Here is a 26,273-nt window from a genome sequence, read left to right as displayed (position 1 = left end):
ATTCTTTTATTTACTTTACATCCTAGTCACTGTCCTCCTATCTCTGTGATGTCACCCCATCACATAGTTCCTTCCCCCATTACCCCCTCCCCTCCTCCTCCAAGAGGGTAAAGCCGGCCCCCTATATATATATATATCCCACCCTGACCCATCAAGTGTCTGCAGGACAAGGTGTATCCTCTCCCATGGAGGCCAAACAAGGCTCCCCAGTTAGGTAAATGGGAAAGGCAACAGCTCTAGGGACAGCCCCCACTCCAGTTGTTTGGGGACCCACATGAAGGCCGAGCTGTACATTTGCTACATATGTGCAGGGGCCTTGATGCATCTATTTGTTAATACAATAGAAATTAGTAATATCACAAAAGGAAAGACTATAGAGGGTAGTGAATTCCCCTATCTTATCAGCAGGAAAAGAAAATAATTTAATTGACCAGATTAATACTAAATACTGGAAAAGAGAAAATGGGTAAGTTATATCACCATGATAAATTGGAACTCTTCAGTCAGAGAGGGAATCTTTTTCTAAATCAATAGCCACTTGCATCTAGCACTTGTCTGGAAAATATTCTAAATCTTTTTTTTTTCTTTTTTTTTTCCATTTTTTATTAGGTATTTAACTCATTTACATTTCCAATGCTATACCAAAAGTCCCCCATATCCACCCACCCCCACTCCCCTGCCCACCCACTCCCCCTTTTTGGCCCTGGTGTTCCCCTATACTGGGGCATATAAAGTTTGCAAGTCCAATGGGCCTCTCTTTCCAGTGATGGCCGACTAGGCCATCTTTTGATATATATGCAGCTAGAGTCAAGAGCTCCGAGGTACTGGTTAGTTCATAATGTTGTTCCACCTATAGGGTTGCAGATCCCTTTAGCTCCTTGGCTACTTTCTCTAGCTCCTCCATTGGGAGCCCTATGATCCATCCATTAGCTGACTGTGAGCATCCACATCTGTGTTTGCTAGGCCCCGGCATAGTCTCACAAGAGACAGCTACATCTGGGTCCTTTCAATAAAATCTTGCTAGTGTATGCAATGGTGTCAGCGTTTGGATGCTGATTATGGGGTGGATCCCTGGATATGGCAGTCTCTACATGGTCCATCCTTTCATCTCAGCTCCAAACTTTGTCTCTGTAACTCCTTCCATGGGTGTTTTGTTCCCAAATCTAAGGAGGGGCATAGTGTCCACACTTCAGTCTTCATTCTTCTTGAGTTTCATGTGTTTAGCAAATTATATCTTATATCTTGGGTATCCTAGGTTTGGGGCTAATATCCACTTATCAGTGAGTACATATTGTGTGAGTTTCTTTGTGAATGTGTTACCTCACTCAGGATGATGCCCTCCAGGTCCATCCATTTGGCTAGGAATTTCATAAATTCATTCTTTTTAATAGCTGAGTAGTACTCCATTGTGTAGATGTACCACATTTTCTGTATCCATTCCTCTGTTGAGGGGCATCTAGGTTCTTTCCAGCTTCTGGCTATTATAAATAAGGCTGCTATGAACATAGTGGAGCATGTGTCCTTCTTACCAGTTGGGGCATCTTCTGGATATATGCCCAGGAGAGGTATTGCTGGATCCTCTGGTAGTACTATGTCCAGTTTTCTGAGGAACCGCCAGACTGATTTCCAGAGTGGTTGTACAAGCCTGCACTCCCACCAACAATGGAGGAGTGTTCCTCTTTCTCCACATCCACGCCAGCATCTGCTGTCACCTGAATTTTTGATCTTAGCCATTCTGACTGGTGTGAGGTGGAATCTCAGGGTTGTTTTGATTTGCATTTCCCTGATGATTAAGGATGTTGAACATTTTTTCAGGTGCTTCTCTGCCATTCGGTATTCCTCAGGTGAGAATTCTTTGTTCAGTTCTGAGCCCTATTTTTTAATGGGGTTATTTGATTTTCTGAAGTCCACCTTCTTGAGTTCTTTATATATGTTGGATATTAGTCCCCTATCTTATTTAGGATAGGTAAAGATCCTTTCCCAATCTGTTGGTGGTCTTTTTGTCTTATTGACGGTGTCTTTTGCCTTGCAGAAACTTTGGAGTTTCATTAGGTCCCATTTGTCAATTCTCGATCTTACAGCACAAGCCATTGCTGTTCTGTTCAGGAATTTTTCCCCTGTGCCCATATCTTCAAGGCTTTTCCCCACTTTCTCCTCTATAAGTTTCAGTGTCTCTGGTTTTATGTGAAGTTCCTTGATCCACTTAGATTTGACCTTAGTACAAGGAGATAAGTATGGATCGATTCGCATTCTTCTACACGATAACAACCAGTTGTGCAAGCACCAATTGTTGAAAAAGCTGTCTTTCTTCCACTGGATGGTTTTAGCTCCCTTGTAAAAGATCAAGTGACCATAGGTGTGTGGGTTCATTTCTGGGTCTTCAATTCTATTCCATTGGTCTACTTGTCTGTCTCTATACCAGTACCATGCAGTTTTTATCACAATTGCTCTGTAGTAAAGCTTTAGGTCTGGCATGGTGATTCCACCAGAAGTTCTTTTATCCTTGAGAAGACTTTTTGCTATCCTAGGTTTTTTGTTATTCCAGACAAATTTGCAAATTGCTCCTTCCAATTCGTTGAAGAATTGAGTTGGAATTTTGATGGGGATTGCATTGAATCTGTAGATTGCTTTTGGCAAGATAGCCATTTTTACAATGTTGATCCTGCCAATAAATGAGCATGGGAGATCTTTCCATCTTCTGAGATCTTCCTTAATTTTTTTCTTCAGAGATTTGAAGTTTTTATCATACAGATCTTTCACTTCCTTAGTTAGAGTCACGCCAAGATATTTTATATTATTTGTGACTATTGAGAAGGGTGTTGTTTCCCTAATTTCTTTCTCAGCCTGTTTATTCTTTGTATAGAGAAAGGCCATTGACTTGTTTGAGTTTATTTTATATCCAGCTACTTCACCGAAGCTGTTTATTTTATTTTTTTTATTAGGTATTTAGCTCATTTACATTTCCAATGCTATACCAAAAGTCCCCCTTACCCACCCACCCCCACTCTCCTACCCTCCCACTCCCCCCCTTTGGCCCTGGCGTTCCCCTGTACCGGGGCACACAAAGTCTGCGTGTCCAATGGGCCTCTCTTTCCAGTGATGGCCGACTAGGCCATCTTTTGATACATATGCAGCTAGAGTCAAGAGCTCAGGGGTACTGGTTAGTTCATAATGTTGTTCCACCTATAGGGTTGAAGATCCCTTTAGCTCCTTGGGTACTTTCTCTAGCTCCTCCATTGGGAGCCCTGTGATCCATCCATTAGCTGACTGTGAGCATCCACTTCTGTGTTTGCTAGGCCCCGGCATAGTCTCACAAGAGACAGCTACATCTGGGTCCTTTCAGTAAAATCTTGCTAGTGTATGCAATGGTGTCAGCATTTGGAAGCTGATTATGGGGTGGATCCCTGGATATGGCAGTCTCTACATGGTCCATCCTTTCATCTCAGCTCCATACTTTGTTTCTGTAACTCCTTCCATGGGTGTTTTGTTCCCACTTCTAAGAGGGGCATAGTGTCCACACTTCAGTCTTCATTTTTCTTGAGTTTCATGTGTTTAGGAAATTGTATCTTATATCGTGGGTATCCTAGGTTTTGGGCTAGTATCCACTTATCAGTGAGTACATATTGTGTGAGTTCCTTTGTGATTGTGTTACCTCACTCAGGATGATGCTCTCCAGGTCCATCCATTTGGCTAGGAATTTCATAAATTCATTCTTTTTAATAGCTGAGTAGTACTCCATTGTGTAGATGTACCACATTTTCTGTATCCATTCCTCTGTTGAGGGGCATCTGGGTTCTTTCCAGTTTCTGGCTATTATAAATAAGGCTGCTATGAACATAGTGGAGCATGTGTCCTTCTTACCAGTTGGGGCTTCTTCTGGATATATGCCCAGGAGAGGTATTGCTGGATCCTCCGGTAGTACTATGTCCAATTTTCTGAGGAACCGCCAGACTGATTTCCAGAGTGGTTGTACAAGCCTGCAATCCCACCAACAATGGAGGAGTGTTCCTCTTTCTCCACATCCTCGCCAGCATCTGCAACTATACCACCAATCAAAGGTGGAATTTGTGGCTCTAGCTATATATGCAGCAGAGAACAGCCTAGTCGGTCATCAATGGGAGGAAAGGCTCTTGGTCAGGTAAAGGTTCTAAGCCTCAGTATAGGGGAATGCCAGGACCTGGAATGGAGGTGGGTAGGTTGGGGAGCAGGGGGAAGGGGTAGGGGGTAGGGGGTTTTCAGAGGAAAAATAGGAAAGAGGATAACATTTGAAATGTAAATGAAGAAAATATCTAATAAATAAAAGAGAGTATTTTCAACAAATGGTCCTGGCTCAACTGGCAGATAGCATGTAGAAGAATTCAAATTGATCCATTCCTATCTCCTGTACAAAGCTCAAGTCTAAGTGGATTAAGAAACTCCACATAAGAAAGAAAAACACTCCTCCATTGTTGGTGGGATTGCAGGCTTGTACAACCACTCTGGAAATCCGTCTGGCGGTTCCTCAGAAAATTGGACATAGTACTACCGGAGGATCCAGCAATACCTCTCCTGGGCATATATCCAGAAGATGCCCCAACTGGTAAGAAGGACACATGCTCCACTATGTTCATAGCAGCCTTATTTATAATAGCCAGAAGCTGGAAAGAACCCAGATGCCCCTCAACAGAGGAATGGATACAGAAAATGTGGTACATCTACACAATGGAGTACTACTCAGCTATTAAAAAGAATGAATTTATGAAATTCCTAGCCAAATGGATGGACCTGGAGGGCATCATCCTGAGTGAGGTAACACATTCACAAAGGAACTCACACAATATGTACTCACTGATAAGTGGATATTAGCCCAAAACCTAGGATACCCAAGATATAAGATACAATTTCCTAAACACAGGAAACTCAAGAAAAATGAAGACTGAAGTGTGGACACTATGCCCCTCCTTAGAAGTGGGAACAAAACACCCATGGAAGGAGTTACAGAGACAAAGTTTGGAGCTGAGATGAAAGGATGGACCATGTAGAGACTGCCATATCCAGGGATCCACCCCATAATCAGCATCGAAACGCTGACACCATTGCATACACTAGCAAGATTTTATCGAAAGGACCCAGATGTAGCTGTCTCTTGTGAGACTATGCCGGGGCCTGGCAAACACAGAAGTGGATGCTCACAATCAGCTAGTGGATGGATCACAGGGCTCCCAATGGAGGAGCTAGAGAAAGTACCCAAGGAGCTAAAGGGATCTGCAACCCTATAGGTGGATCAACATTATGAACTAACCAGTACCCCGGAGCTCTTGACTCTAGCTGCATATGTATCAAAAGATGGCCTAGTCGGCCATCACTGGAAAGAGAGGCCCATTGGACACGCAAACTTTATATGCCCCAGAACAGGGGAATGCCAGGGCCAAAAAGGGGGAGTGGGCGGGTAGGGGAGTGGGGGTGGGTGGGTATGGGGGACTTTTGGTATAGCATTGGAAATGTAAATGAGCTAAATACCTAATAAAAAATGGAAAGAAAAAAAAACAAAATAAAAAAAAAAAAAGAAACTCCACATAAAACCAGAGACACTGAAACTTATAGAGGAGTAGTGGGGAAAAGCCTCGAAGATATGGGCACAAGAAAGAAATTCCTGAACAGAACAGCAATGGCTAGTACTGTAAGATCAAGAATTGACAAATGGGACTTCATAAAATTGCAAAGCTTCTATAAGGCAAAAGACACTGTCAATAAGACAAAAAGGCCACCAACAGATTGGGAAAGAATCTTTACCAATCATAAATCCTATAGGGGATTAATATGCAATATATACAAAGAACTTAAGTAACTGGACTCCAGAAAATCAAATAATCTCATTAAAAGTGGAGTACAGAGCTAAACAAAGAATTCTCAACTGAGGAATACCAAATGGCTGTAAAACACCTGAAAAAATATTCAACATCTTCAATCATCAGGGAAATGCAAATCAAAACAATCCTGTGATTCCACCTCACACCAGTCAGAATGGCTAAGATAAAAAATTCAGGTGACAGCAGATGCTGGCGAGGATGTGGAGAAACAGGAACACTCCTCCATTGTTGGTGGGATTGCAAGCTTGTACAACCACTCTGGAAATCAGTCTGGCGTTTCCTCGGAAAACTGGACATAGTAGTACCAGAAGATCCAGCAATACCTCTCCTGGGCATATACCCAGAAGATGTTCTAACTTGTAATAAGGACACATGCTCCACATAGAAGCATAGAAGACTTATTTATAATAGCCAGAAGCTGGAAAGATCCCAGATGTCCCTCAACAGAGGAATGGATACAGAAAATGTGGTACATTTACACAATGGAGTACTTACTATTCAGCAATTAAAAACAATGAATTCATGAAATTCTTAGTCAAATGGATGCATCTGGAGGATGTCATTCTGAGAGAGGTAACCCAATCAGAAAAGAACACATATGGTATGCAATCACTGATAAGTGGAAATTAGCCCAGAAACATAGAATATCCAAGATACAATTTGCAAAACCCATGAAACTAAAGAAGGAAGTCCAAAGTGTGATCCTTCACTCTTTCTTAGAATGCGGAAGAAAATACCCATGGAAGTAGTTACAGAGACAAAGTTCTTTTATCGTCAATAAATGCTGATCACCCACTGTCTGAACAGCACAGAGAATATGGTGGCATGTCTGCCAGTCAAAGGAATGAAAGAGGGAGAAAGGAAGATTCAGATCAGCAGGCAGTTTGGAAGAATTGGAGCCAGGAAGATGGTTTCTGGAAAGCCAGATCAATAATAATTTGCAAGTACCATGAAATGGGGCTGGACAGTAGCCAGATTAGCATAGAAATTTAAGGAACATCATTTAACTGCTCAGAAACTGAGGTGCAATTTTAAATAAATCTTGTTTTCTCTTTGTAGTTATTGGGGACTAGCATAAGGTAAATAAATGTAGCTGCCAAATTAATTCACTGCTACATGTATATAAATGATAACATTTACAATTTGAAGGAGAACTTGTAGGAACTGTGTCATTCTTTATACTATGTGATTCTGAAGACTGAACTTAGGCCCATCATTTTTATCAGCAAGTGCTTTTACCTAAAGAGGCATATTGGCAGCCCCATTTTTGCTTTTAAAGTCATTTTTTCCTGGTACAGTTTAAAATAATACATTCAACTATCCTGCTCTTAGGCACTACATTAATCTCTACAATAACATTGACCTAGGATACGGTGGGTCAGGGAAATGTCTCCTAAGAAAGACTTTGAAAATATATAGTCACTTACTTTGTGTGATCTACTGATGGTCTGTGGTTTTCTTCCCCATGATGAATACTGATCCCATTACCGAGTCCCCACCTGAATGTATTTGAATCATGGAGTGAATTTGCTGGGATTGGTTGGTACCATTTACATAGTTTTCTCTCTTCAAATGTACAAACCTCCAGTACTGGAATAAAACAGAACAAAGACAAGATGAGCTAATAACAATGAACAAGAAGGGAAAGTTTATACTTTGCAGAATTTTCATATATTTGGTTCAAAAAGTTATACTACAAAACATGTGTGTGTTTGTGTGTGAGTGTGTGTGTGTCCCTGTGGGTGCATCCTACAAATCACCCTTGTGTGTTGTTTCTCACAATTTTTTGGAAGCAGAATCTTGCATTTGTCCTGCTATTTATTAATCAGATGAGGACAGCTGGCTAGCATGGCTCAGTGAGTCGTAAGCTTCCCATCTCTGGATCCCTGGGCTTATGGGACTAAGCTGTCACACCTGGCTTTTATGTAGGTTCTGGGCATCAAGCACAGGTCTTCATGCTTATTTAGCCAGCACTGTACTAAGTGCACCATCTCCCTAGCTCTCATAAATAACTTTTAAACACTGATAAAATATTTAGGCAAATGTTTTATATGATCACAAGAAAATATTGAAAAATTGAGGCTCATTTTTTTGAATCCCCACAGAAAGTAAAATATGTGAATAAATGCATACATTAACAGTGTCCTCTCTCTAGGAGGTGAGAGTTAATTAGCTCCTAGAGCATCTATCTCCCATATCTTCCTACTCAGCACTTCTGTTGCCTTTATGAACTATTGGCTTTTCCTTGTCCAAGGTAATATACCACTTAACTTTGGCTCGTTCCTTAAAGATGTCAATGAAAGCATTTGCCTTCAAAGCAATATGACATCCAATAACATTTATATTGGTCTTAATACCTTGAATTATTTTAAGATTATTTAATGATTTTATTCTAATATAAAAATTAGAACTCCATTGACTTTCATGTGAAAATGCTTTCTAAATAATTTCTTCCTTTTTTTACTCTTCCTCCTCTTGATGAATGTGTATATGCATCCATCTATTTAAAATCATTATTGCTTAAGTAATAAAAATAAATCAATTCAATAAATTCTCATGCATGCTGTAGAAAACCTGATGTTGACCCAGTTTCTGAGTATAGTAACAATTGTGGAATGACACAGATGAAAATCTTAAATACATATGTTACTACAAGATCTGATGAGGAAACATGCCATTGCAAAACAATCTTTTTAAAACTGCAGTGAGTCATTGCATTTGGATGCTAAATGCTGATAATAACATACGTTATCTTTAATTATCTTGTGACAATATTTTGGACTCAATTTCTGTTCTTTACATTATTGAAAGTGATAAGAATTGTTCCCTTATATGACCTGTGCACTATGGAGTTCAGTAGCTTCGAATGTATTTTGGTTTATTCTATATTTGTAGTATAGTTGCACACTAAGAATTACTTTTTTCCTGAGTTACAGGAAAAATTTTGACTCTTATTGGAGATCTTAAACCATAGAACTTCTTAACACACTAATGAGGACAGATGAGGGCTTCATTATGCTTTGTCGTTGGTATGTTTGTAACCTTTAACATTATGAACCTTTAACATGTGCCGTTGCAACGTGGCGCTGGCTACCGCTGGCCACCATGCATAAGTTTGGGCAAACAACCAATGTGTACATATTCAGTAAAGTTTTTTGCCAAGACACAGCCTGGCCCGGGCATGATAATGAGGTTCTAAGAGTATAACCAATCAGATGTGAGACATGCAAATGAGGCATGATAATGAGGTTCTGAGAGTATAACCAATCAGATGTGAGACATGCAAATGAGGTATGTTAATGGGGTTCTGTGAGGTACTGAGAGAGAGTAACCAATCAGATGAGGAACATGCAAACGAGGTATACTGCATAACCAATCCGGGTGTGAGACACGCCTCTCCTAGGCCTATATCAGCAGCACCAGTTCTGGGCTTGGGGTCTCTTTGCCTCTGCAATCAAGCTCTCCCAATAAACGTGTGCAGAAGGATCCTGTTGCAGCATTGTTCTTGCTGGCGAGTCGGATGTGCACAAGAATGATAAGTTCACATACAATCATAAAAGGGAAATATAACACAAAGCATTTTCTCTGTCTAACTTGTGTTTCACTTCCCAGGCATGTGTTAATTTTGCTTCTTCCATCATCATCTTTGACTGGAAAGTTCAATTATAAATGAGTAATTTGCAACTGATCCATTTAAGAAGAGATATGAATTGGCAGGTAGCTGTAAATGACAGTCATATTTCACCAAGACATGGAAACACATCTCATGTCTTAAAGTTACTCTTCTTATGAATTCAAGATGTTTGCTACAATAATCTTTATTTTGTGTACATTTGCATTGGATAAAAATTGAAATAGTTAATCTAAGTATATCAGGGTGTTTCATTCCTAAATATGTCTCACTTGATAATATATGAGTGCCTAAGGTGGGAATGAAGGCAAATGTGCTACAGTTCATAAAAACAGTAGTTTAATACCTAATTTATGCAAAACTTAGGAATCCACATACCACAAGATGACTCATCCGATTTGTCAATGCAGTCATATCTGAAGTCACATTTCTGAATGTTTCCAACACAGTGACCATTAGACCTGCAGACAAATTGATCATCGGTGCAGTTGTTTGGAGGCAAGGTCACTGGAACTGAAGTTTCTGGTGGACTTGGAATGTCCATTGGCAAATTATCTTGGGGAGAAATAATACAGAGACATCATGTGGCATGCCCTGTAGTTATCTTAAGTGTTTTCCAAAATTGACATTTGTAATTATGCTATGCATTCACTCTTAAGAGAGATATTTGGTAGTGTTTATTACTTTGTTAAATTCATTTAGACATTTAAAACAACTCTGTCTTAGGAAAGGCAGAAAGCTGGAATATTTTTTTAGTCCCAAAGTTAGGCAAAATAATTGATACATGGCAATGGCTTAAAAGGAAAAGTGATTCAAATTCAAAGAAAAGGAAATGGCTTGGAAAAGAAGTAGGAGCCAACACATCTTATTGCTAGCATCTGAAGCCAGATTCAAGGTCTTAGTGGACCTTCAAATATAATACATGAAACAAAGCAGACAAACAAACAAAAAAACTACACACAATTTCATTCTTTCCCAGGTCTCATAAACCTAATCTTTGTTACTTTTGTTGGATCAAGCTTGCATGACAGATTCCAACTTTAAGGTTTTTTTCCTAAAAAAATTTAAACAAGTTTATATCTTCTTAACTTATCAAAACTAAAACATATTTATAGAAGTTTATTAATTTTGTATTAAGTTAATTCATAAAACATTCTAGTGACAACTCTACATCATTCGATGGCAAATAAAGCAAAGTCTGTTTTGGTAATTTCTTACTCCAATACCCAAAAGATTCTCTAACATATAACAAGAACACATATTCCACTATGCTCATAGCAGCCTTATTTATACTAGACAGAAGCTGGAAAGAACCCAGATATTCTTCAATAGAGGAATGGATACAGAAAAGTAGTACACAATAGAGTACTACTCAGCTATTAAAAATGATGAATTCATGAAATACTTGGGCAAATAGATAGACCTTGAAAATATCATCCTGAGTGAGGTAACCCAATCACAAAAGAACACACATGGTATGACTAATTGATAAGTGGATATTAGCCCGAAAGCACCAAATTCTCAAGACACAATTCACAAACCACATGAAGCTCAAGAAGAAAAACGGCCAAAGTGTGGATCAGTGGGTCCTTCTTAGAAAGAGGAACAAAATACTCACAGGCGCAGATATGGAGACAAAGGGCAGACCAGAGACTGAAAGAAAGGTCATCCAGAGACTGTCTCACCTGGGTATTCATCCCATATAGAGTTACCAAACCCAGACACTATTGTGGATGCCAAGAAGTGCATGGTGACAGGAGCTTTATATAGCTGTCTCCTGAGAGGCTCTGCCAGAGCCTTACAAATACAGAGTCAGATGCTCACAGCCAACCATTAGATTGAGCAAGGGGTCTTCAATATAGGAGTTAGAGAAAGAATGGAATGAGTTGAAAGAGTTTGCAACCCCATAGGAAAAACAACAATATCAACCAAACAGCAACCAAGCCACCAACCAAGGAGTACATATTGCTCCAGCTTCATATGTAGTAGAGGATGGCCTTGTCGTGCATCAGTGAGAGGAGAGGTCCTTGGTTCTATGAAGGTTGATAAATGTCCTAGTATAGGGAAATCAAAGGCAGGCCTGGGTGGGTGGGTAGAGGAACACCTTCATAGAAGCTGGAGGAGTGGGAAAAGGATAGGGAGTTTCTAGGACAGGGGAAAGTGGGTAAGAGGATAACACTTGAAATGTAAATAAATTAAAAGTTAAATAAATTTACAAAATAGAAAACATCAGATAAAAAATAGACACTCAACCAGTTATTATATTTATAAGCTATATGCCTAGATTGTGCAGCTCTATCACTAAACTAATTTATTCCCCAGCTATGAGACCACTTGCTACATGCGATTTTTTCCAAGCTATGTAGTTCTGCTCCATCTTCTTCCCACATCCTCTTCCTCTGTTTCTCTCTCTCTCTCTCTCTCTCTCTCTCTCTCTCTCTCTCTCTCTCTCTCCCTTCAGCCCTCTCTGAGTCCACTGGTCCCACCTTTCTCTTTCACTGCCCAATCATCAGCTCTAGCCTTTATTTGAACAGTCAGCATGGGGAGAAGTTTCAGTGAGATTGCCTGAGTACATGATCTACTTCTCCTATAGGGCAGCTCCTGTCGAGAAGCAGAATTAACATCAAAATACAAACAGAACCAGGGCAACCCACAACCAGACCAAACTTAGGTGCAAAAGAATTTCCACTACTGGGCAGAGATATCAAGTATGCATTGCACAAATTCCAAGGTAAGTTGATGATAGAAAAATGATTCTCTTCACACCTGTCCATTTAACCTGCATACACAAACTGGAATGTGGTGGACATGCTCACAATAACAGGCAAGTGAGAGAATGGATGAACACATAAATGGAAGCAGGAATGCATAACAGAATATAGCAACAAATAAATAGGTGAAATATTTCACTGTATGCTTGAAGAACACATGTAAGTTATAGGAAGTAAAAAACAATATTTTTGGGCAATGTAAGGGTAAAATTAGAGTTTATCAGATCAAAAAGTGAAGCATAGAAAGTCTTTATAAGCAATGAAATGATAACGAGTGGTGGGAGAGGGGTAAACTAGACTGTTTCATTTGGCTTTGTCTTGAATATAATAAGAGTATGGCATGAGTATATATGATAAGGATGTATACTGTTGAGCCATTAAAAATATAAGCTGAGAATAGTAAATACCAGTTGACGAAAGTAACTTGAGAAAAATTGTAAGTCTGGATAAATCCAAGGAGCTGTGGAGAAATAATAAGATATGAGATTACTATTTCAAGACTTTTTAGTATTACTTTGGAGGATATACTGGCAGTAGTTTTGACATGGAGGTACTCGGAGTCCAATCATTTCTCTCATATGGGAAATTAATAAACCAAAAACATGGTGAGGAATAGGAAACAAAAGCCTGATCTATATTAAACAATTTGGATCAATGAGACTTGGCATTTTGGGTATTTTTGAAAATTTAAGGATTGCCTAATTCAGTACTTCATTTTAAGGCTGAAGTTCTGAGACAATTAAGAAGTAGGATTGAAGTATATGCAAGAAGACAGATTAAAACCCCTAAATTTTTGACATGAACTCAATACTGGAGAAAATGATGCTTGGAGAAAATAAAACTGTTCATTGACTAAAAGAAATAGGAGCAATAAAGAAAACACAAAAATAAGGCAATGCTGGAGCTAGGAAACCTAGAAAAGAGAACAGGAACTACAGACTCAAGCATCATCAACATGTTACATAAGATGAAAGAGAGAACTCAAGCAAAGAAGATACAATTAAAGAAACTGATACATCTGTCATAGAAAATAATAAATCTAAAAAGTATCTAACACAAAATGCCCAGGAAATTTGGGACACTATGAAAAGACCAAACCTAATAATAATTGGAATAGAAGAGGGAGGGAGAAGATTCCCAGTTAAAAAGTCCAGAAATATTTTCAACAAAAATCATTGAAGAAAATTTCCCTAACCTAAAGAAGGAAATGGCTATATACTTACAAAAAGCTTTCAGAATACCAAATAGATTGGACCAGAAAAGAAAATCATCCCACTATATAATAATCAACACACTAAATATACGGAACAAAGAATGTTAAAAGTCATAAAAGAAAAAGGCAGACCTATCAGAATTATATCTGACTTCACAAGAGAGATGCTAAAAGTCAGAAGGTCATGGACAGATGTCTTGCCAATCCAAGGGACCACAGTAGTCAGCCCAGACAGCTACACCCAGAAACTTTTCAGCCACCATAGATGGAGAAAATGCAATATTCCATGACAGAACCAAATTTAAACAATATCTTTCTTCCAATCCAGCTCTACAGAGGATATAAGGAGGAAAACTCTACCACAAGGAGGGTAACTATATTCCAGAACACAAGAAATAGATAATTCTATATCAGGAACATCCAAAGAGAAACACACACACACACACACACACACACACACACACACACACACACAGAGAGAGAGAGAGAGAGAGAGAGAGAGAGAGAGAGAGAGAGAGAGAACCACTATCAATATTAAAATAACAGGAAATAGCAATCAATGGTCATTAATATCTCTCAACATTAATGGACACAGTTCACCAATAAAAAGACACAGGCTAACAGACTGGATATATAAACAGGATCCAACACTCTGGTGGATATAAGAAATAATTTCAGCATCAAAGATAGATACTACCTCAAAGTTAAGGGCTACAAAAAGGTTTTTCAAGCAAATGGACTCAAGAAAGAAGTTGGAGTAGCCATTATAGTATTGAATAATATTGACTTTCAATGAGAAACAATCAAAAGAGATAGCAAAAGACACGTTATACTCATAAAAGAAGAAACTCACCAACACCATGTCTTAATTCTGAACATCTACACCCCAAATGCAAAGACACCTACATTCATAAAAGAAACATTACTAAAACTTAAATTACATACCACTCACACAATAATAGTGGAGAACTTTGATACCCCAGTCTGACCAATGGACAGATCATTGAGACAGAAACTAAATAGAAACAAAGTGAAACTTACAGAAGTTACGAGCCAAGTGGACCTAACAGATATCTACAGAACGTTTTGCCCTACATCAAAAGAATATACCTTTCTCTCAGCACCTCAGGAAACTTTCTTCAAAACTGACCATATAATCAGACACAAAGTAAGCCTCAACAGATACAAGAAGATTGAAATTATCTCTTGCATCCTATGAGATCACCATGGATTAAACAACTACAGTACACAAAACAACTTAAGCAACAACAGACACAACAGAAAGTTTAAATACTCATGGAAACTGAACAACCATCTACGCAATGATAACTTGATTAGAAAAGAAATTAAAGACTTTCTAGAAGTCAATGAAAATGAAAGCATAACATATACAAATATATAAGACACAATGAAAGCAGTGGTAAGAGTTGGTTCATAGCACTAAGTGCCGTCATGAAGAAATTGTAGAGATCACATATGATCAACCAAATAGCACATCTGAAACCTCTAGACCAGAAAGAAGCATACACACCCAAGAGGAGCCCATAGCAAGGGAATAGTCAAAATCAAGGCTGAATTCAACCAAATAGAAGCAAAGCGAATGATACAAAGAATCAATAAAACCAAGAGCTATTTCTTTGAAAAAAATCAAGAAGGCAGACAAACCCTTAGCCAAACTAACTAAAAGGCACCAAGACAGTATCCAAATTAAAAAATCAAAAATAAAGAGGGAAACATAACAACAGAAATGGTGGAAATTTACAAAAATCAGTAGGTCTTACTTCAAAAGCCTATCTATGCTCCACATAATTGGAAAATCTAAAAAAGAACAAAAAGGATGTTTTCTAAGCAGACACCTCTTACCAAACAAAGGTAAATCAAGATCAGATAAACTATCTAAACAGTCCTGTAACTCATAAGGAAATAGAAGCTGTCACTTAGTCAAAAACAAAAATAAAAACAAAAGAGTGCCAGTCAGTATTAATGCAGAATTCCAACAGAATTTCACAAAAAGTTAATACAAGCACTCCTCAAACTATTCCACAAAATAGAAACAGAAGAAATTCTACCAAACTCATTCTATGAGTCCATAGTTACCCTGATATATAAACCAGATTAAGACTCAACAAAGAAAGTGAATTTCAAACCAATTTCTCTTATGTACATCAATTCAAAAATACTCAGTAAAATTCTGAGAAAATGACCAAGAACACATCAAAATCTTTATTTACAATGATTAAGTAGGCTTCATCCCAATGAGCTTTGATGACTCTATATATGAACATTCATCAATGTATTCTTATCATATAAACAAACTGAAAGAAAAAAAAAACATGATCATCTCATTAGATTCTGAACAAGCCTCTGACAAAATTTAGTACCCTTCATGTTAAAAGTCTTGGAGAGATCAGGGATATTAAGGCACATACCTAAATATTAAAAACCATTATACAGCAAGCAACTAGCCAATATCAAATTAAATGGAGAGAAACTTGAAGCAATTTCACAAAAATTCAGGAGAAGACGAGGATGCCCTATCTCTTCCTATCTATACAATATAGTACTTGAAGTTCTATCCAGAGGAATAAGACTACTTAAGAAAATCAAGGGGATAAAAACTGGAAAGGAAGAATTCAAAGTATTGCCATACATGGATGATATGACACTGCACATAAGTGACCCAAAAATTATACCAGAGAACTTCTATAGTAGATAAACACCTCTAGTAAAGGAGGTGAGTATAAAATTATCTCAAAGAAATGAGTAGCCCTTCTTTGTACAAATGATAAACAGGCTGAGATAGAAATTATGGAAACAACCCCATTCAAAATAGCCATTAATAATATAAAATATATTGGTGTAATTATAATCAAACAAGAAAAAACTGTATGACAAGAAGTTTAAGTCCCTGAAGAAATAAATTGAAGAAAATATCAGAAGATAGAAGGATCTTCTATGTTCATGGATCCATATTAAAAACTGGTGTCTTACCAAAGGCAACCTACAGATTCAATGCAATGTTTACAGACATTGAAAGAGCAATTCTCAACTTCGTATGGAAAAGTAAATAACCCATTATAGCTAAAAAACAATCCTGAACAATAAAAGAACTTCTGGAGAAATCACTATCCCTGATTGTGAGCTGTACTACAGATCAATATTAGTAAGAAGTGCATAGTATTGGTATGGAAACAGACAGGGTGATCAATGGAATCTAACTGAAGACCCAGAAATAAACCCACACACCTATGGACACTTTATTTTTGACAAAGAAAACAAATTCATACAATGGGGAAAAAAAGCATCTTCAACAAATGGTGCTGATCTAATCAGATGCCTGCATGTAGAAGGATGCAAATGAATCCATATTTCTCACCCTGCACAAAAACTCAAGTCTAAGTAGATCAAAGACATCAACCAATAAAACCAAATATACTAATCTAAAGGAAGAAAAAGTTGGAAATGGTCTTGAACTCATTGGCACAGGAGATAATTTACTGAACAAAACAGCAATAGTTCAGGCTCTAAGATCAACAATTGATAAATGGCACCTCATGAAACTGAAAACTTTTGTAAGGCAAATGACACAGTCAATAGGACAAAACGGCAACCTACAGATTGGAAAAAGATCTACACCAACCCTACTTTCAACACAGGGCTAATGTCTAATATATACAAAGAACTCAAGAAGTTAGATACCAACAACCAAATAAACTAGTTTAAAAATAGGTTACAGAGCCAAACAAAGAATTCACAACATAGGAATATCAAAAGGCTGAGAAGGACTTAAAGAATGTTCAATGTCCTATGTCACTGGGGAAATGCAAATCAAAATGACCCCAAGATTCCTTCTATATTATACTCACTAGAATGGCTAAGTTCAAAACCTCAAGAGACAGCACATGTTGCCAAAGATGTTGAGAAAGGGGGACACTCCTCCTTTGGTAGTGGGAGAGCAAACTTGTACAATTACTCTGGAAATCAATCAGGCAGTTTCTCAGAAAATTGAAAATAGTCTACCTCAAATAGGTACCATCTATACCACTCCTAGACATATACCCAAAAGATGCCCCATTATACCACAGGGACACTTGTTCAAGCTTATTTTTCAGCTTTATTTGTAATAGCAAGAAAAGGGAAACAACCCAGAAGTCCCTCAACTAAAGAATGGATACTGGAAGTATGGTTTATTTATACAACAGAATACTATTCAGTTAATAAAAACAAGGACATCATGAATTTTTCAGGCATTTGATGGAACTAGAATATATCATCCTGAGTGAGGTAACACAGACCCAAAATGACATGCATGGTATTTACTCATGTATAAGTACATAAAGTACAGGATACCCACAATACACATAGACACAAAGAAGCTAAACAAGAAGGATAGCACAAGAGAGAATTCTTGAATCTAACTTAGAAGGGAGAATAAAATAGTCATAGGAAGCAGATGGAGGGAGGGAACTGAGAAGAAGGGAGGATGAGGAGAGGAATGGGAAGATCAGGATCAGGTTTGGGGAGAGACAGAAGAGAAGGCTAGAAGGCCAGGATAATAAATGGCAATTTTCAGCTAGGGCAGGGAAAGCATCTGTCTCAGAGACCTGCGATGGGGAAACTCAGGAGTCAGTTCTGGTGACCTTAGCTGAGATACATAGCAACATGGATATAAAACATTAAGAAGCTACCTCCTGTAGCCAGGCAGGATCCCCCATGGATAGATAAGGATACCAACCTACCCATAAATCTTTTGACTCCAGATTTTTCCTGTCTATAAGAAAAGCAGGGACAAAGATGAAGCCAAAACTAAGGGAATGGCTAACCAATAACTGTTCCAAATTGAACCCATCCCATAGACAAGCACCAATCTCCAACATTATTTATGATCCTTTGTTATGCTTGCAGACAGGAGCCTAGCATAACTGTCCTCTGAGAGGCTCCACCCAGCAGCTGACTGAAACAGATGCAGAGATACCCACAGCCAAACCTTGGGTGAAATTCCAGAAGTCTTATGTAAAAGTTGTGGGAAGGACTGAGAGCCCTGAAAAGGGTAGGAACTTCACAGGAAAACCAACAGAATCAACTAATCTGGACCCTTGGAGACTCTCAGGGACCAACACCAAACAAATAGCAAACATGGCCTGGACCGAGGTCTTTGGCATATATGTAGCAGATGTATAATTCAGTCTCTATGTGATTCCCCCCAACAACTGGAGCAGGGACAGTCCCTAAAGCTGTTGCCTGTCTGTGGAATCTGTTCCCTACCTGTGCTGCCTTGTGTGGCCACTGTGGAAAGGATGTGCCTAAACTTGCTTAGACTTGATGCATCAGGGGGAGGGGAACAATAGAGAGGCATCCTCTCAGAGGAGAAGGGGGCAGGGGGAAATGGGAGGAAGGAGTGGGGCAACCAGGAGTGGTGGAGCAGTGATCAAGATGTAAAATAAACAAATAAATAAATGGAAAAGAAAGAAAGAAAGGAAAAGAGTAAGTGAGGAACTAGGAGCACACAGTCTAGTTCTCTTTGGAAACACAGTAATCCTAATCAGCTGCTACTGTTTCTCCAGGGAATGTACAGAAGTGGGAAAAGGGCAGAAATAAAGGGCTATTGAATTCAGGCCATGTATGAAAAGAGATAATAGTCAAAGAAAATGTGTTCTGCTTTAATAGAGATTACGAATATCAGTAATAATTAGGTTATTTACACTGGGAGCTAAAACATAGAGGATATGTAAAGTAGGCAAGAGTTTATAATAAAAAGAGGTATTGTCTCTGGTAAGATATGAATTTAATAATAATGGATTAAGAAGAAAAGTTGCAGTAGGGAGAGAACTTACCTTACCGCAAATGGAAGTACTATTATCAACATCATGCAAAATCAGAGAAAAAAATTGTTGCCTACTATTAAACTTAGAATAATCTGATATCATATAATTTGAAAGAATTAAACTGTAGAATGATTTAATGTTTGAAATGTTGATAATTTTAAGGGAACTACATACTTACATGGTTTGAATAAAAAATAATCACCACCAAGTTCATTGAAAAATTACTTCGAGGTAAAGTTAGTCAAGATTACTGAAGTATTATCCAAATTATCTAAAGTATTGGTATCTGTTGCTTTCAAATTACTGCAGTCTGAAAACACTAAATAGAAATTTCCTTAGTTTTAAATTAGCATGGTTCTGAAAGGCATGTTGAAAGAATAAATCATTTTGCTCTTCCTGGTTAGGATCTGAACCACTATTTGTCCAAACTATCCACACTTTATAATCTATTGTCCATTAGTCATGTTAGAAACCGTCTCAGTTATCAAACTGACTGTCATAGTATCAATTATGTCACACCTTTCCTTGTGCTGAAATACTCCCTACTACAATGAATGATATACTCGAAACACAAGAATAAGATATGGGCAATTCTGGAGTGTGAAGGAAAACATGCTGAGCTATGTATGCTTCAACGTGAAAATGGCCAACATACTCATCTAATGATGAGGAATAAAAATGTATGCTAAGATCCATGCTGAGAACAAACATTCCATTTTTGAAGTTGTAAGACATGAGAAAAACCTGGGTGATTTTTGCTGACACATCAAAAATTGCAAAAGTAATAATCAGAGTCCATGATAAGTGTTCAGTTAATATGGAGATGGTATCAAATTTGCAAGCAGAATAAATGAGCAGAAAATGTGTTCCTACTGAAAACCCTGATATTAAGTACTGAGTCTGACAAAAGGATTCCTATGAGTGAAGGGACACATATGGGCACAGGGGAAAAATTCCTGAACACAACATCCATGGCTTCTGCTGTAAGATCAAGAATTGACAAATGGGAACTCATAAAATTGTAAAGCTTCTGTAAGGCAAAGTATACTATCAATTAGACAAAAAGGCAATCAACAGATTGGGAAAATATCTTTACTAATTCTAAAATCCAGTAGAGGGCTAATATCCAATATATACAGAGAACTCAAGAAGTTAGATTCCAGAGAACCAAATAACCCTATTAAAAATGGGGTACAGAGCTAAACAAAGTATTCTCAACTGAGGAATACCAAATGGCTAAGAAGCACCTGAAAAATGTTCAACATCTGTTGGGAGAAACCTTGTTTGAATATTAACTGCCTTAAGTGCTTGCACAAAGTCTTGGCCTCTGTGGGAAAGTAGTAGCCCAGCTGAGCACAATAGACATAGATCCTGGAGTCAGTGGAGAACAAATATCTAAATCTTGTGGACAGGTGCCTAATAACTCATTCTGTTCTGATCTTCCTGCTGAACTCTTTATTCAGTCAATATCCTGTTTCTTGGGAACAGGTGCATTACCCAGAGTCTAAGCAACCCCACTCCATCCCTCTTCCTGCTCATATGAGTATATAACCAGTGTGGGGGAAAAACACAAATTTGTCAGCTTGATTAGACCTCTTGACTTGCTGTCTGGTCTTTACGTTTCTTGTCCCCCATTTCTTCCATGTGCCCCTCAATTCCCTGTCTACTGTCCTGTAGGTTGGGACAAACATCATTAGTCATCAGGGAAATGCAAATCAAAACAACCCTGAGATTCCACCTCACACCTGTCAGAACAGCTAAAATCAAAAACTCAAGTGATGACAGATGCTGGCAAGGATGTGGAAAAAGAGGAACACTCCTCCATTGCTGGTGGGATTGCAAGCTGGTACAAACACTCTGACGGTTCCAATTTGGTGGTTCCTCAGAAAACTGAACCCAGAAGATGCTCCAACATGTAATAAGGACATATGCTGAGATATGCATATAGCATATCATAGCAGCCTCATTTATAATAGCCAGAAGCTGAAAAGAACCCAGATGTCCCTAAACAGAGGAACGGTTACAGAAAATGTAGTACATTTACACAATGGATTACTACTCAGCTATTAAAAGCAATGAATTTATGAAATTCTTAGACGAATGGATGGATCTGGAGAATATCATTCTGAGAGAGGTAACTCAATCACAAAAGAACACACATGATATGCACTCACTGATAAGAGGATATTAGCCCAGAAGCTTGGAATACACAAGAAACAATTCACAAAACACATGAAATGCAAGAAGAAGGAAGAGCAAAGTGTGGATACTTCGATCCTTCTTAGAAGAGAGAATAAAATATGCATGGAAGGAGTTACAGAGACAAAGTGTGGAGCAGAGACTGAAGGAATGATCACCCAGAGACTGCCTCACCTGGGAATCTATCCTATATACAATCACCAAACCCAAACCCCATTGTGGATGCCAACAAGAGCTTGCTCACAGGAGCCTGATATAGCTGTCTCCTGAGATACACTGCTAGTGCCTTAGTAATATAGAAGTAGATGCTCAGAGCCATCCATTGGATCGAGCACATGATCTCCAATGAAGGAGCTAGAGAAAGTACCCAAGGAGATGAAGGGGTTTGCAGCCCCATGGGAGGAACAACAATATTAACTGAACAGTACCTTCAGATCTCCCTGGGACTAAGTCATCAAACGAATAAAAAATAATGGTGGGACTCATAGCTCTAGCTGAATATGTAGCCAAGATGGTCTAGTTGGTCATCAATGGGAAGAGATGCCCTTGGTCCTGTGGAGGTTCTATGCCACAGTGTAGGGCAATGCCAGGGCCAGGAAGCAGGAGTGGGTGGGTTGTTGAGCAGGGGGAGTCAGGAAGGATAAGGAGTTTTTGGAGTGGAAACCAGGAAAGGGGATAACATTTGAAATTTAAATAAAGAAAATATCAAATAAAAAAGCCCTTTATTGCAAGAAAAAGAGATGGTTACTCAGATTCAGGGATAGCTTTGGACTGGTATCATGCAAATCATTGGATAGGCTATACTTGCCAATATACAAGCTGCTGATGCAGCTGAGGAGGGTGACTATGAAGAAAGAACAAAGTACATTCTCAACTTTGATAAAATACTGTCTTCTTTAGAAACTTTCTAAGAGGTCTATACATATTAGAGTGCAAAGAAAGTATTTAAGCATAAAACACACAAAAGGAGACACAAACTTGCTATAATATTGCAACAGTGCAGGATACATAGTTAAGGCAGAAGTGATGTAGAGTAAATAGCCCACATGCTCTCAAACAAAAGTGAGAATTACCTACACAGATCCTGACTACTTAATTAGAAATCACGGATGAAAGTTATCTTGTTTATGGAAAGTTTCCAATAAGATTCTCTTCCAGACATCCAAAAATATTTGAAGCCGGAAAGAATGGATTTGAAAACTTTATTATGTAATCTGGCCATCCAGAATTTATTGGTCATGAAAATTAAAAAGAAAAATAACCCAAAAGCTGATCATCCAAACCACAAGCATGTTTGAAGGGAATTTTTTTTTCAAAGAGATGGAAAACATACAAATGTGTTAAATGCAAAATAGAAAACATTTGTAGCATTGTTTGCTGATGAAAACAAAGGCCCACTGCAATACTTAGATGAATTAAAAAGAAAGAGATGGACTGGCAGGTGGCTCATGCTCATGCCTACACAGGCATGAAGACCAACATTCAATCTCCAGAACCTTCGATTTTAAAAGCCTCCCATGGCAGTGTTTGCCTCACATTCCAGAATTAGATAGGTAGAGACAGGCAGATTCCCTAGTGCTCACTAGCTAGCCAGCCAGCTTTCTTATAATGGTGAATTCTGGGCTGAAAAAGGACCCTGTCTTCAAAGATAAGGCAGTGAATGAATAATAGGGGAAGGCACATAACACTAATCTCTGGCCTCTACATGCATGTGTGCATTTACATGCTCACATACACAATCAAGCAAGTATACCCAGATGAAAACCAGTAACTTGTGAAAGCACTGATCTTCCAAAGAATGTAGAAACAAACAAACAAAACAAATAAAATTCTTCATCTAAAGATCTGAGCTATCTGTTTTCTGTGCTTGACATACAAGAGATGTCAGCTGAGGCTCAGTGATACAGGATTACTGGAAACAGATGATATGTCAGGAGATTGATAGGATCTTAATACCCACATCTTTCACTTCTGTTCATATCTTTTATATTATTCATATTACTGCATGAGGAAGATTACTGCAATATCATAGTTTTAAAAGAGGAAATACAGTGACAATATTCAAACAAACCATTCTCATATAGTTAATTTTTTTCTATTTTAAATTATTAATCTCTCACCATGCCAAATTTATTAATTAAAATTTATCATAGATACAAGGAGCATATTACAGAATGATCAGGCTGTATTTATGCATATATTACATACATATATGCAATATATGGATATAGCAATAGTTAAAAAACTCATAAATTTGAAAGAGAAAATGAGGATATATGGAGATTTGGAGTCAGAAAGGGAAAGGGGTAATTATGTAATTACATTATGACGGCAAAAAATAATTAAAATGTATTATAGGTATGTAACATATCACAAAATGCCATGTATATCTATATTACCTATGTCCACATTTATATACATATACCTAAGTCTCTATGTCCTCTTTTGCTTCTTTGCAGTTTGTGGGTTACCTGCATCCAGTCTGTCACAGGGCTAGGGTTGCTTCTAGAGGTGATGTGGGAAGTTTGACTGCATGCACCCTGAACTACTGCTGGGTGGGCACTGGGCTGTGAGAAGCCACAGGACTGTGCTCCAGGGTTGGGGAGCACAGTCAGAGGTCCACAGGGAACTGCTGGAATTCACTAGGCATCCCTGGGCCTGCACTTTTGCCAGGGATGGTAGGTTCTCGGTCTTTGGCCCGACACTTCTGGATGCCTCAGAAGAACTGAGAACTGAGTGCCCCCCCATCCCACCTTTACAGGCTGGCTCTAGCTGGGGGCTGAAGGAAAAGGGCAGGAGGAGGGCTCTGGCTGGTTCCTCTGGGAAGTAGAGTCTTCGGCTTGATCTGTCAGCAACTTGGGTTGGTGGCTGTGGCTGAGAACATGGGGAGACCTCCCGTGGGAGATTAGACATGCAGCTCTTTAGAAGAAGACCTGCTCCACTGCACCAGCATGGCAGATCCTGATGAGAAGAGGCAGTTCATGGTTTTAAGGCCTTTATTGTAGAAAGGCAGAGAGAGGGAGAGATCTGAGAAGTAGAAGTTGGCCATGGCTACATGAAGAGAGGGAGGAAGGGAATGTGGAGAGAGGGTGAGCAAGAGGTCAAGAGAAAAGCAAGCAGGAAGCAGGAGTAAGAGAGTGAGGACAGGGCAAACAGCCCTTTTTATATTGGGCCAGGCTTACCTAGCTGTTACCAGGAAATCATGGGGAGGAGACTACCTGGTTATTGCCAGGTAACTGTGTTGGGGGTGGAGGGAGTACAGACAGAATACCAGGATCTTGGGGCATTGCCCTACGTGACTGATGTACAAAGAATTATGCAGCTGTGGCCTCAATATCTGATGTCGAGGGAGGCCTGGGACAGAATCAGGCCCTACATTACCAGGTTCCTAGAACAAAGGATACTGCACAAGTGCTAATTGGCTTGGAATATTCCCCTCCTGACTGTGAAGAAACCTGGAACACAAGACTGAGGGAACTAAATGCTTCTTGGAGGAGCTGGGAGGATAGGGATACCGAGCCTCAGCCAAGAAGAGCTGAGAAGAGCTCTAAGCAGGTATAGGAATTCCTGGGTATGGCTGGGTTCTGCCGGTTATGGATCCCAGGGTTTGCTGAATTGGCTGCCCCTCTCTACCAACTGGCTAAAAATGGACAGCCTTCCATTGGGAGGAAGAAGAGGAACAGGCTTTGATGCAATTAAGCAGGCTCTGCTCAAGGCCCCTGCTCTAGGACTGCCTGATGCCAGTAGACCTTTCCACCTTTATGTAGCTGAGAACATGGGGATAGCCAAGGGGGTACTCACTCAGCAGCTGGGCCTCTGGAAGCACCCGGTTGTCTATCTGTCAAAAAATTAGACCCTGTCACTGCTGGGTGGCCTGTTTGCCTATGGATAGTGGCAGCTGTGGAGGTTCTAGTTAAGGATGCTGATAAATTGACTCTGGGATAGAATCTGGCTGTGACAGCTCCCCATGCCTTGGAGAGCATTGTTTGGCAGCCCCCGGATTGATGGATGACCAACACCCAAAGGGCTCATTATCAGACTCTATTGCTAAATTCAGATCTGGTGACTTTTATGTCAACCCAGCTACTCTGTTACCTGGCTCTGACCTCGACCTGCCAGCTCAAGATTGCCAACAGATTCTAGCTAAGTACCAGGGATTGTGAAAGGACCTGTTGGATCAGTCACTTCCTGATGCCAAGGCAACTGATGGCAGAAGCTACCTGGTGGAGAGACAATGCAAGACAGGGGCTGCCATTGTGGACAGGAGCCAGGTGGTCTGGGCAGAACTGCATCCTTGGACCTGGGGGCAGGCAAAAAGATCAACATCTATATGGATAGCAGATATGCCTTTGCCATAGCTGACATCCACTGTGCTATATACCAAGAGAGGGCACTGCTAACATCAGAGGGGAAAGAAAAAAAAAACAAAAAAACAAAACAGGAAATCTTGGATCTCTTGGATGCCCTGATGCAGCCTGCAACTGTGAGTATTATTTATTGCCCAGGACATCAGAAGGGAAGAGACTCAGTGGCACAAGGCAATAACCATGCAGATCAAGCGGCTCAATAAGTAGCTATTCAGGAGCCTATCCAGGTTATGGGACTGCAAGAGAAACCCACTGGGAAATGGGACGTCACTAAGGGATGGCCTTACTTAGAACATACTGAAAAAGAAAGGACTCGGATTGCTAGTCACCCTACCAACTATTACCTAGAGAATGAAAGACAATGGCACACACAAGAAAACAAACAAACAAACAAACAAACAAACAAACAAACAAAGTA

General features: G+C 39.2%; 1 protein-coding gene across 1 annotated transcript in view; it reads right to left on the bottom strand.

Moving 5' to 3' along the window:
- The window catches only part of Malrd1 (MAM and LDL receptor class A domain containing 1), a 729,079-nt gene that overhangs the window by 450,487 nt on the left and 252,319 nt on the right, over positions 1–26,273 (bottom strand). The window contains exons 19-20 of the mRNA NM_001310455.1: positions 9,859–10,035; positions 7,277–7,439 (exon numbers count right to left, since the gene is read on the bottom strand). Of these exons, the coding sequence (NP_001297384.1) occupies positions 7,277–7,439; positions 9,859–10,035 (340 nt within the window). The remainder of the gene's footprint in view (positions 1–7,276; positions 7,440–9,858; positions 10,036–26,273) is intronic.

The sequence above is a fragment of the Mus musculus genome, chromosome 2 (genome assembly GCF_000001635.26).
Source record: "Mus musculus strain C57BL/6J chromosome 2, GRCm38.p6 C57BL/6J".
Lineage (NCBI taxonomy): Eukaryota > Metazoa > Chordata > Mammalia > Rodentia > Muridae > Mus > Mus musculus.
The sequence above is the reverse complement of the archived record's forward strand: the minus strand, read 5'-3'. Positions and strand labels throughout refer to the sequence as shown.